Source organism: Gallus gallus, chromosome 27 (genome assembly GCF_016699485.2).
Source record: "Gallus gallus isolate bGalGal1 chromosome 27, bGalGal1.mat.broiler.GRCg7b, whole genome shotgun sequence".
Classification (NCBI taxonomy): domain Eukaryota; kingdom Metazoa; phylum Chordata; class Aves; order Galliformes; family Phasianidae; genus Gallus; species Gallus gallus.
This window is the reverse complement of record NC_052558.1, coordinates 2,603,476-2,615,605: the sequence shown is the minus strand read 5'-3', so window position 1 is coordinate 2,615,605 and position 12,130 is coordinate 2,603,476. Positions and strand designations below refer to the sequence as shown.

Below are 12,130 nucleotides of genomic sequence, written 5' to 3'. Positions count from 1 at the left end.
GCTGTCTCGAGCAGTTCTGATCTTACAGCTGCAGCTTGGCACGCGTTTGCTTTTGTGTTCACTCCTCAGTTTGCTATTAAAACACAGCACTGCTTTTATGTTGAGGCACAGCTCGAGGATGCTGCTCGCTGCCTGCTTGTCTCACCTGCACGGGGCTGAGCAGAGAGTTCTGGGAGCCATGCAGGAGTCTTATCCCATATCTCAGACCTGCATTCCTCCAGAAGCCTTTCCTTTCTCATCCCACCACGCTGCACAGTTGGAAGCCCACCCAGCCCCAGCAAACGTGGTGGCACTCGCTCTTGGCTTCATGTAACCATCATCTTGATTTTATTTTCTTGAGGGGCTTTGGACACAGCTCCCACCAAACCAATGGGTTATCTCAGCTGAGGAGGGAATCCATGGCATCCATTCCTCATGGGCGCTGCGATGCATTCCAGGCTGATGGCTTCTCTCAGCTCGTAGCCTCATCTTTGCACATCACAGGGCTTTCACCTTTATCAGTTTGAATCTTCTTTCCTGGGCCATTTTCTCCAGCTCTCATTGTGTTATTTCATTTAATCGGCCTCCTTGCAAAGAGGAGACTTGTGCTTTTTGTACTCTTCCAAAAGATGCCTTTGGACCAAGCCTTGCATTGTACACTGTGCACTGCACCGAGCCCTTCACCAGGACTTGCTGGTTTGAATTAATACATCACGGGAGCATCCAGTAGCAGCTCGGGGGGGAGTCTGATGGCTCCAGAAATGGCAGAGGGGACAGCAGGGCCTCAGATGTCCATCCTTCCTGCTCACCTTGCTGAGATCTCCTTTCCTGCTTCTGCCATTCTCCGCTGTGTGGTTCCCTGGGTTTTCTTTTGGCTTCTGCTTGTCCCTTTTGGCGATGGCACCGATGCTTTTGGTTGGCATTTTCACGCTTTGCTTGCTTATCAGTTCAGGTGTTTCACACTCCCCACTCGCCGCAGTGGACGTGGGCCATTCGAGGTTTGTAACTCGTAGCCAAGGACCTGCTGTAAGTGTTTGTTTTCCAGGCTATCCCCTTCAGATTCCAGTCGATGATGGATCGGATGAGCCTGTTTCTGAAACATCTGACGCTAAGAGCACCCCAACTACAGAAGGTGGGAGCTCTTTGACTTACTGCTTTGAAACCGTGATGGATGGGGTTGTGCTGTGCCTTGCCGAGGGGCTCGTGCCACGTTCTGCTGGGGGTCCTCAGGAGTGCTGGTGCTCTTGGATGAGAGCTCTTCGTTAGTCTCATCACAGTGTGAGGTTTGCCACTCAGCACAGTGAGAGAACTGGCTTTAAAGCTGGAGAGTGGGTTGCAAGGCCTGAGATGGAGAGTGTGAAGCATTGCTTATAGCTCAGGAAGCCTCTTGCAGGTTGTTTCCTTCTCTCACACAGCCACCACGGGGTCCCATTAGCTCAGTGCAGCCGGGAGCAGTCCCTCATTGCATGCAGGTTCAGAGGTCTGCATCACTGTGCACCATCCATACTGCCAGCCCATCCCGCTCCGCGTTCCCTGTCGGAGTTGGGTGGAGCTCTTTCTGTGTTTCCTCTGTATTTATGTGTTCATTCATACAGCACGATTCGTGCTGCAGTGATGAGATGGACTCAGTCTGTGTGTACAACTCGGAGTTGATGCAGAAGTCATGAGGGTCAGATCAGGGCATTTCCGTGCTGCTCCACTGGCAGAAATCTAATCTGGGAGTAATCTAGGGCCTTGTCCTTTGTTTTAATTAACTGCGCTGTTTCTTTGGCTGCTTTAATCCCAACTGTCTGCCTCTCGGAGACTTCAGGTAGAGGCATTAGCTTGCAAAACGGATCTGAAATTAAAAAGGATGGAGATGCTGAGCAGTTCCAGCCCTGCCCTGCTGGAGGTGTGGGCTGACAGTGGGCTCATGCAGAGCAGCTCCATGGGAGAGGTGTGCTTTGTGTGGGGGCGGCTCGCCGTGTCCCCACGGGGTCAGCTCTGCTGTGTCCTGCTTGCTCGTCTCCCTCCACAAGCTCTGGCTCAAGGGAGGGAGATGGGTACCTCTGTGAGCACAGTGACCTTCGGGAGCATCCTGGCCTCCCCAGGGTTTTGCCATTCGCTGGCTATGTGAAAGCTGCGTTGTTTTTCAGATGCCACAGCACCTTTAGTAGAGGAAGGAGACCAAGAGGATCAGCACGGGGAGATCCCAGAAGGAACCACAGGTGAGGGAGACCGAGGTGCAGCTTCATCTCTTGATCCAGATAGAGCAGAGGGCCGGACTGGTTGGTGCTTAACAGTAACGCTGCAAAACCTTTCGCAGGCGTGCTTTGCTCCTCATGCTTGCTTCCTTCTTCTCCAGTCTGCAGATACAATTCCTTGCTCACAGCTGTCCTCTTGCCTTCCCCAGCCTGGGGGACACTCGCAGCCTTTGCTTCTCTCTTTCTCAGCTCCTCATCTGACAGTCTTTCTCTCCGTGGTGGCTTTGCCCCGCATCTCCAGGCAAAGTGCTTTCCTGCAGAGCCTGCCCATCTCTGCAGCTCTGCTGGCAGGACCTCACTGCTGCTCTCCCACGCACTCTCTCTCAGCCCACACAGCTGTCTTTGGAGGGGCAGGTGGAAACCGGACCACTGCAGCACTTCTTGGGCTGCCGGCACGTTTTGGAGGTCATGCAGAGGAAGCCAAAGGGCTCATTCGGGACCTCTGCACCTGGGCCTGCTTCTGCAGGGAGGGATGGGGGGGTCTTGCAGGGTAAGAAGGGATTGACGTGCAGCAGAGCTGTGCAGAGCAGGGCGGGAGCTCCTTACAGTCAGGTGTGGCTGTGGACGCTGAGCGTGTGGTCCCTGTATGGTGGCTGCTGGGTTTTCCTGGAAGCATCAGGCAGTTCTGAGGAAGGCAGTGTGGTAGAAGGGGGCTTCTGCCTGCAGCCGGGCACTGACACAAGCTCTGCCTGCATTCCTGAAGCACTGGGTTTGTTACACACCCAGCTTAGCTGGCAGCAAACAGCCCAGGAAGAGCTCGTGACAGTAAGCTGGAGAGAAGACGTGGATGAGATAGAGCTCAGGTAAGAGATGTCAGTGTGAGCCCTGCCAGCTTGGCAGGGGTAGGGGAGGAAATAGAAGTGCAGAAGTTTCCCTGCTCAGTGCTCAGGTTTCTGCACGGCTGTCTGAAGGAGCTTGTGCCAACTTGCCACTTGGTGAAACACGTTGGTACAGCACCCGGGGGAGAAATCTAACGGGACCCATCGTTAATGCAGCTTGATTGCCTTTCTGATACTGCCCTGCTCGTAACACAGCCGTGGTGGGCAGGATCAGCAGGGAGGTAAAGACGTTCTCCGATGCATGCTTAAACTCAATTCTCGTGTTCTGATGGTGTTTTTCCATTCTCCCTCTGAACTGGGACCAGCTGAAGAGGCGGGCATAGGAGCCACCCCCAGCCTGGAGGACCACGCTGCAGGAGATGCTGCTCAAGGTTGGTCACACTTCTGTCGCTGGGGTCTGATTGCTGCTCCTGGGGGGTTTGGGAGTTTTCCTCTGTAATGCAACTGCTTTGCACCCCGTGGGCAGTTGTGCATCTGTCCCCGTTGCTGGCAGGAGGGTCACACACACACTTGGAATGTCCCAACACACTCATTTCAGGCAGCTCTCCGTTCATCAGTTTTCCCTCTCAGGTGGCTGAAGCACTGATGCTTGTTTGTCCGGTGGCAAAACAGAGCATCCTCCAGGCTAGAAAAGGTCACAGACAGAGCCAGGATGGTGCAGTGAGCCACGAGGCACCGCTCAGCATTGCGCAGGGCCAGGTTGGGATGAATGATCTGACCCTTAACTCCTGTGTCTCATTTAGGGTGGGCTCTTTTTGCATCCCAGCCTCCGGGAGTGTCTGACAGAGCGAGGCAAGGTGGGCAGTCATCCTAACACAGCTGCCTTGCTCACGTCTGTATGTGACAGCACTGGTTTGGTGTGCCAATTACAAGGGCAATTAAAGCCTGTTTTGTAGGGATGCTTTCTGCTCGGGTTCCTCACGCTGCTCGTGCAACATCTGTCCTCCTCATGGCTGCTGTTTGCAGTCATCCCTGTCTTTGCAGGAAGCACACGGGTCTTTGCTTTCTCAGCTCAGAGTGAATTGAGGTCTTTGCTTTTCACACACAGCTCCCTGCAGTTGCATGCACTGCTCCCTGCAGTTAAAACGGAGCATCTGATGGTGGTTCTCAGGGTAGCAGCTCTTCTGTATTCAAAACAGTGATGCTTCTACAAAGGAAACGGGGGCTGTTAGCAGGACGGGGTGAGCTATCCCTGCTGTCTTTCTCAGTCTGCTTCGAGCTGCCGTTTCCCACCAGGTTTGCAATGGGAACTTTCTGTCTTGTCCTGGGATCTTTCAGCTGTCAGCTCTGGGAGGACCAATAGGTGGCATTTCTGGGCTCTTACATAAATGGTTACATCTCCAAGGTGGACTTTTGGCAGTGCTGCTTCCTTGTAATGACGACGAGGCTCTTTGATTTGATTATTTGATGGGATTATTGATGCGTCCCCACAGCCGTGGCTATCTCATAACTGCCTGCCTTCACTTCTTGTGCTGTGGGGTTTGCAAACGTGATCTTTGCAGTGAAGGCGAAGCATGCTAAAATGCCTTTGGAGCCTCAGCACCTTTCAGTTCAGATTTGCCATGCTGCTGCTCTGCCAGCTCTCCCCGTGCAGCGCTCAGAGCTGCGGGCAGCCCTGCAGAACGGCCGTGCACATCCCTATGGGGACAGAGGGCTTGGAGCAGTTCGCCTGCGTTCAGGGTGAGCTCTGCATTGCTCAGCACACCTCTGCTTGGGTTGGAAGAGTTTCTAGCAGAACAGCTTCAGTTCAACCAGAATATCCGGCTTAATGCAGCGCTGTGCTGTGAGATGGCAGAGCTCTGTGTCACGCTTGAGGTCAGCAGTGGAACATAATGGTCTCTTTTACCCTAAGAAAAAAAAAGGTCTGTGTCTCTGTGCCCGTGTGTTTGGGGTTTTAAATGTCACTCTTTCTCCTCTGCCCAAACGATGGCGGCAGTGCTGGAGCACTAATTAGGCTGAGTGGGTACACAGTCCAGAACTGCAGTGGCTGTGTTGTTACAGCTGTGGTTTACTTCCAGTCCTTCCCAGCCGGGGCTCTGCCCAACTGCTGTGGAGGACATGGCAATAAGGGAGCAGACAGCAGAGTGCTGTTCCCTGGGCTCATTAGGACCAGAAATGATCTGGGGGTGGATGGGAAGCTGGATGTGTTTCCTGGTGTCTCAATACCTCTACAGCCAACCCAGCTGGCAGTGTGGGAATGGCACACGGGGACACTTCAGCCACCTCCGATACGGGGTCCAGGCAGTGCTCTGGTCTTCCCACGTGCCGTCCCCGACCCCCTTTCCAGTTCCCATGGAGCTCAGAGTTCCCTTAAAGAGCCACTCTTTGTCTGCTGAATGGGGCAGCTCCTATTGATAGCACAAATCCCTGAGTTTCTCTTCTACGTTATGTGATTGACCACCTATCTGTGCTTCGTACTCTGCATCTTCAGCTCCAGGGGAGCCCAGCTCTCCAAAGCTGCAGCCTGGCCCTAAGGAGCGCGTGGGAGACGTGATTAAAGGGGGCGGCCAGCCCATGGAGCAGCTAGCTGGCGTTCCTCGGGAGCCACAGGAAGCAAAGCCTGCAGCTGCAGCCCCCACCAGGATTGAGGTCACTATCCCAATACCCCTGGATATGTACCAGGATGTCAGACCAGCTGAGGACAGCAATGAGCTGTGGGACCGTGGGGGCAGAGAAGGCATTGGTGTGGATCCGGCGCTGGGAAAGGAGTTGGGTGCTGTGTGCCCCGTGGGGCTGGCAGGAGCAGGGGGCTCCCATGCCTCCCGTAGTGCAGATGGGCCAACTCCTTTATGTACTGGAGCCCCACGAGAAGAAGGCACCAGCAGATGGGAAAGAGATGAGCACCGTGATATGGATGAAGCTTCTCAGCAGGGTTTGCTTGGCCTGGTGGGACAGAGTGTTTCTCCAGGACCCAAAGCAACCGAGGAAGCTCTTAAAGAAGGAGAAAGCAAGTCCAGAGGTGCCCTCGGAGACACAGAGAGAGAGGCACTCCTTGGTGAATCCGAAGCACGTAAAGCAGAAGACCAAGGGGAGAGACAGCAGCTGCAGGGGGAGGAATCATACCCAGATGTCACCTCATCAGAGCCTTCTGAGACCCAAACTGAAGGGGCAGGAGGGGATGCTGGACCCTTCGTGGAAGCAGCCAAACCCCCCGTTGGGTTAAAGGATGGCGGGGAAGACAGAGATGCTGCTGTGGAAGAGGCAGTGCTGGGTACAGGAGGGTGCCGGACGCCCAAGAAGAAGCCTGGTGCTGCAGATAGAGCAGTCAGTCGTGTTCCTCTCCTGAAAGGTGTGTGCACCGTTTGCCTGCCTGGAGCTCACGTTGCTGGTGCATTGCTCACCACGAGGCTGCTTGAAGCAGCACTTCAGCTTGCTGCCTCCTCCTGACTTGCAATGCTTGGGACATGGCCTGGACCTTGGCTGTGAACTGATCTACAAAGCGCCTCTGCTTCCCCCTCTCCCTCCTTATCATTTAATCTTGGATGTCCCGGCATCGTTGCCAGACCCCCGTGCTTTGGTTTTGCATCCCTTGCATGGTGCCGGCGTGTTCCCAATCATGCTTTCTTTTGTTTTTCAGTTTAAATTCCTTTGGATCTTTGGGCTGGGCTCCTTAACTCACACCCGGCAGCTTCCCAGAGGAGACAGATTCTGGATGGGTGTTGTGGCATGTTGGATCGGGGCTAACCCAGCACGCTGCAGCTTGTCCCAGCAGGGCACGTGCCACCAGCTGGTTTGCATGTGTCCACTGTCCCCTCCAATAACTCTTTGTGGCGGCTTTCCTAAAGAGGAGGGAGGAGGAAAAAACGTAATAAGGGAGGTGGCAGTTGAGGCCGAGGGAAAGGTCCCACGTTGGTCCTTTGCAGAGCACATCTGAGGCTCTTCCACAGCGCCGTGCTTTGATCGCAGCTCTGCGTCTGTGGGTGCTCCGATGCAGTGGCTGTGCTGGGTGTTCTACAGGGTGTTCTGTGTGTGGAGGACTGACTCTCGGGCACATTGAACTGTGTGTGTGTGTGTCCAGGCTGGAAATCCTCCTCTGTGAGCACCCAGGGCAGTCGGAGCCCAGGGTGCTGTTTGTGCAGCGGGTCTCAGTTCTGGCTGTCCGTGGTGAAGGGTTGAGTTCTCCCTTCAAACCATGAGCATCCCTGCTGGCAGAGCAGCTCTTAGACCTCTCCTTTCTCCGACACAGAGCTGTCTCCCAGTTTCCAGGGATGCAGGGACGTCTCAGAGGACTCTGCAGGCTGTGCGGCGGGTTGCGGTGCTGAGCTGCAGGACGCACAGCAGAACCTGATGGGCTCCTGCAGTGTTGTATCTCACTTTGGGCTGTCAGGGCCAGCCTGGGGGGGAGCTCTGCCTTTCACCCCACTGCCGCATCCCCCAAACTGGCATGACTGCTTCCATTAACCTGGAAATCCTGCTCACCCCCCCCCTTCCCCTCCGGTTTGCAGCAGGGAGAAACGCGCTCTTTGCTGCATGGGGTCCACGAGGAAATTGCTGATGGAGCTTTTTCCCCCTCGGAGCCAAAGCTCATCACACATTTCTTACTGTTCACTACCTGGGAAGGCATCAGAAAGCTTTGCACTCGTGCTGCAGGGCACCAGCATGGCTTGCTGTCGCTGTCGTCAGAGCCTGAAACCAACAGTGGGCTGGGGGTGCCCTGCCCAGGGTCACCCCGTTTCTGAGTCAACAGAAGGAATTTCTTTAATTAATGCGTTAATGGGCTTTTTCCTTCCAAGGTGGAGACACCCTGTGGCCTCTGCTGCAGCTCTGGGGCTGCTGGGGTGGGGTCAGTGCCATCAGTGCTGCATTAATGGCGTCATGCGTGGGCTGAGCCGTTGGGTTCCCAAACACTGGGGCGAATATCAGGAGCTTTTCCTCCCAGATTAGGAAGGAATGAGCTGAGGGGCTCAAAGAAAGGGCCTTTGTGATGTGTGCCCAGCAGTACCAACGCTGCTTCCTCTCAGCCTCTCATCTCATCAGCGGTGCTGCAGCGTGCAATACTGTGAGGCCACCTTGATATGAATCGAGCAGGATAACAGCTCAGCATTGAGAGCCTGCAGAGCCTGAGCCGGATGGAGGGCACAGTGCTGGGGGAGGAGGACGTGGTGTGAAAAGAGGGGGGGGAAGTAACTTTGCAAAGGTGACACACGGGACAAGAGATTTAAGACAGAGCGTGGGCTCCGTGGTGCTGCTCAGCTGGGGCATCCCTTGGTTTCAGTGTGTGTGTATCTGACTGTTAGAACCAAAGTCCCATTTAGCTCAGAGGGGGCTCTGCTCTATCCTGAACTGAACGAGCGCTGCTGGCACTGAGTGCACGTGTGTGCAAATGGTCCCACCTGGCGTGATGCTCCAGCAGTGACTGCTGCTGCTTGTGCACAGGGTCACCTGTTAACCCGGGAGGGATGTGCTCACATGTGCTTGTGCCAAGAGATGGGGGATTTTCTCACGTTCTTAAGAGCAGCATTTGATGTAAGCGTTTGAGAGGGACGGTGCAGCAGCAGCTCAGCATGCATGTTACTGCAGCACAGGCACTGTCGGCTGTGCGCTTTACTGACCCATCCCACGGAGTGTAACTGTGTGTTTCCATTTGTCAGCTCGTATTGATAGCAAAGACAAGGAAGGGGCTGAAACTGATGAAAAGAAACCGAAGGTAAGCAAAGGAGGGAGGTGATCCCCCCCTGCCCACGTGGGCTGTGCTCGTCCCTAACTCCTGCTTTAGGAATCCTTGCCATTACCCTCCATTCTTCAGCCTTGCTTTTGTTTTCATCTCCCCGTGCCCTGGTTTGGATGGTGCAATCTGAGGGCAGGAATGCAAATCAAATCTCAAAGGCAGACCGTGGGTTTGCATGGGTGGTTATGTGTGATACTCTCAGCCCGTGGTCAGAAAGCAGAAGTGTGGCTTCGGTGGGGCAAACTGGTGCAGAAGCAAAGTCCAGACTGTCATTGGGTGTCCCGGAGCTGCTGGTGGGGCCTTGGGATGCCAGCAGTGCCCCGGGACCCCGCAGCCCCCACCCAGCTCTGTGCTGCAGAGGGCAGAACCTCTCCATTGCCTTTCTCACGCCCGCTTCCACATTGCACCTTCTGATCCCGTTTGATGTTGGTTATCCCTTCTGCTCCCCTCCCATACTGATTCTGTTTTTGTTGTTCCCGTTTTATTTCTTTCCGTATGTAAGAAATCCTCACCCTGCACTGCCAAACCCCCAGGCGATAGAGCCTCCATCCCTCCCCACCGACACACCTCCTCTAGCACAGCCCCTCCGAAATCTCCCTCCAGCCCTGCATCCACCTCTAAACGAGTCACACCCCGACCCGCCAGTACGGGAACGCATGAAACAAAGGCCAAGGTAAGGAAATGGGACGTGAGAGAGGCAGAGCTGCCTTGGAGAACAGCTTAAGGCATCGCTGGCAGTGCTTGCTGGGCTGAAGCACCACTTCTCACTCACAGGAGAAAGTGGGGTCATAGCATCATAGGATGGCCCGGGTTGAAAGGGACCACAATGCTCATCCAGTTCCAACCCCCTGCTATGTGCAGGGTCGCCAACCAGCAGTCCAGGCTGCCCAGAGCCACATCCAGCCTGGCCTTGAATGCCTGCAGGGATGGGGCACCCACAGTGCTGTGGGATGCGCTTCTCTGTATGGCCGTTTTTGGGGCAGCTGGGTCGGTCTCACGGCCCCTTTGTTCTGCTTTAGAGCTGCAGTAGGGTTTCCTGGCCTCTCTGAGGCATTTCTGGGTCCCTTTGTGTTCTTTTCTGCTCTCTGTTCTGCAGCTCCGTGCTGCGTTTTGTGGCTGCGTAGAACACAGCAGCTGCATTAGTGCTGTGCAGAGCTGTCTGCCCGCTGCCATGCAGTGAGTGTGAAAGTGCACACACTCGAGTGGCTCGTTGTGCTGTGGGGTTTCCCTTGGTGCTGCTCAGTCACACAGGTACAGCCGTGGTGAGGAAGGCTGCAGCTCTGCATAAGGGGATGCAGTATTGCAGTGGCTGCGGTGGTTCCCTGCTGCGCTGGGACCCATTGGCTCTTAAGGTTGCTGTTGCATGTTCTCAGCTTTGTAACACAGAGCAGCAATCAGAGCGCAGTTAGAAAGGAGACACGTTGGTTTATGGACCTGGGAGGGCTTTTCTGCAGGATCCCCAGGCAGTAAATGGCTCTTTGCTGTTTACATACCCGTGCATGTATGGGTGTATGGGGGGGGGAGGACAAAGGACATGCCTGTGTTTGGGGTCTGGCTCTGCCTCGTGGATGGAGCCTCTGTAGTGAAATCAAAGAGTGGGATTTATTTACCATTGGGACAGCAAAACAAGAGGGGAAAAAAAAAGACAGGGAATGGAACGGAGCCTTTTCCCTTTGTGTCCCTGCAGGGCCAGGAGATGAGGGGTGGCACAAAGCCGGCCACGCCGCGCTCCGCAGCCGGGCAGGCACAGAGGAACTCCAGCAACGCCACCCGCATCCCAGCAAAAACCCCCACGGCCCCCAAGACCCCTCCTGGCTCTGGTAGGTGTGGGGGCTGCGCCTCCGTGGGACTCCGTGCAGGGATGTGGGGCAGAGGGCTGCTTTACTGCTCCGTTGGCAGCGCGTCGGAGGTGGCGCTCGCTTCATCCCGCCGGGATGTCCTCCAGTGGGGAAGGTTTAATCAGCTTCATCCTTGAACCCATCCCTCCCTTTTGTCCTGACAATGTTTCCCAAAGGCCTGGGGGTGTGAGGACCGATTCTTCCATTGCAGGGATGGAGAGGAGTGCCCGTAATTCCCAGCAGCGAAGCCCAGCATTGGGGGTTTCCATCACAGGGGTGCATTCTGCTCAACGCGTGCATTTTTTCCTACTGATCAGAGCTGCATAAAACCTCCAATCAGTTCCATTTCCAGCCTTCTTAAGCATCTCTCTCATTCATTAAACAGGCAGAAAGGAGCAGAAAAAACCACCGCCTGCAGCAGCGAAGCCTGAGAAAGGTGACGTTTGAGGATCTTCTCTTATTTGTGGAGATGGGGGCAGTTGTGAGCTGCTCAGTGACCTGAGCTGTATGTAACCGTGCAAAGCAACGTGTTGGAAAGGCTTCCCGATGCCAACGGGAGGAGGGGGCTCCTCTCACTGCCTTTTGTCTGCAGTTTTTCATGCATGCTGATGTCACGCCGGGGTGGGGCACCGTAGCAGTCACCATGCAGGCAATAAAGGACGCCTTTCCTCCCAGCTGCTGGGGGGCTGCTTCCAAGCCCAGCTTTTGCTTCCAGATCGGGTGGGCATCTGCCCCATCCTGGGGGTCTGCTGTGGGGGCTGATAGGGGGCTGTGGGGGCTGCAGTGCGTCCCCATGCAGGCAGGCAGGCATGCAGGCAGGGTTGCTGTGCCGATGCGCTCGCCCTGCGCTCACCTCTCCGCGTCTGCCGTCTCCAGGTGAGCAGCCCAAGTCTGGAGACAGAAGCGGTTACAGCAGTCCCGGCTCCCCCGGGACTCCAGGCAGCCGTTCCCGCACTCCTTCTCTGCCCACCCCACCAGCCAGGGAGCCCAAGAAGGTGGCAGTGGTTCGCACGCCGCCGAAATCGCCCGCGTCCGCCAAGAGCCGCGTGCAGCCCTCAGCAGCTCCCATGCCCGACCTGAAGAACGTCAAGTCCAAAATCGGCTCCACCGAAAACCTGAAGCACCAGCCTGGAGGAGGCAAGGTAAGCGTGGCTGTGCTCTGCAGGGCTGCGTGGGGACGGTGGGTGCGGAGGGGCCGAGCCCAACACGGAGAGGCAGCAGCCAGCGGGGGCTGCAGGCACGGCTCTGGGCTGCTGCGCTTCGGCTGGTGGGCAGCGTGATGCTGCTGGGGAGGTTTGGGGGCTGGTTGGCTTTCAGTTGTCCTGAGATGGATCGCCTGGCTTAGCACAGCTGAACCGTGGGGAGGGCTGCTCATGGCCTGGCCCGGCACGGAGCGGCTGCTGGGGGGTGACGTCGCCCCATGGTGTCCTGTTAGGGAGGGCCAGCTGGGACCTGCAGCCCTAAGGAGTCCCAGGGTCGGGGCCGTGTTTCTGAGTGCTGCCGTGTGATGTGGGGCAGTCGCTTCTGTGAGAGGATGGCAGCCTCCCGCAGGGACCCCACGCA

General features: G+C 56.0%; 1 protein-coding gene across 50 annotated transcripts in view; it reads left to right on the top strand.

Annotated features, from left to right (window-relative positions):
• The window catches only part of MAPT (microtubule associated protein tau), a 37,550-nt gene that overhangs the window by 15,580 nt on the left and 9,840 nt on the right, over positions 1-12,130 (top strand). For 13 of the 50 annotated variants that reach the window (XM_015299335.4, XM_015299342.4, XM_015299338.4 and 10 more), the window contains 9 exons: positions 1,025-1,111; positions 2,115-2,186; positions 3,367-3,432; positions 5,493-6,350; positions 8,653-8,708; positions 9,232-9,402; positions 10,417-10,549; positions 10,953-11,003; positions 11,444-11,709. In XM_015299335.4, the coding sequence (XP_015154821.2) occupies positions 1,025-1,111; positions 2,115-2,186; positions 3,367-3,432; positions 5,493-6,350; positions 8,653-8,708; positions 9,232-9,402; positions 10,417-10,549; positions 10,953-11,003; positions 11,444-11,709 (1,760 nt within the window). The remainder of the gene's footprint in view (positions 1-1,024; positions 1,112-2,114; positions 2,187-3,366; positions 3,433-5,492; positions 6,351-8,652; positions 8,709-9,231; positions 9,403-10,416; positions 10,550-10,952; positions 11,004-11,443; positions 11,710-12,130) is intronic. The other 37 variants (XM_015299353.4, XM_015299350.4, XM_015299347.4 and 34 more) reach the window with 13 other exon arrangements.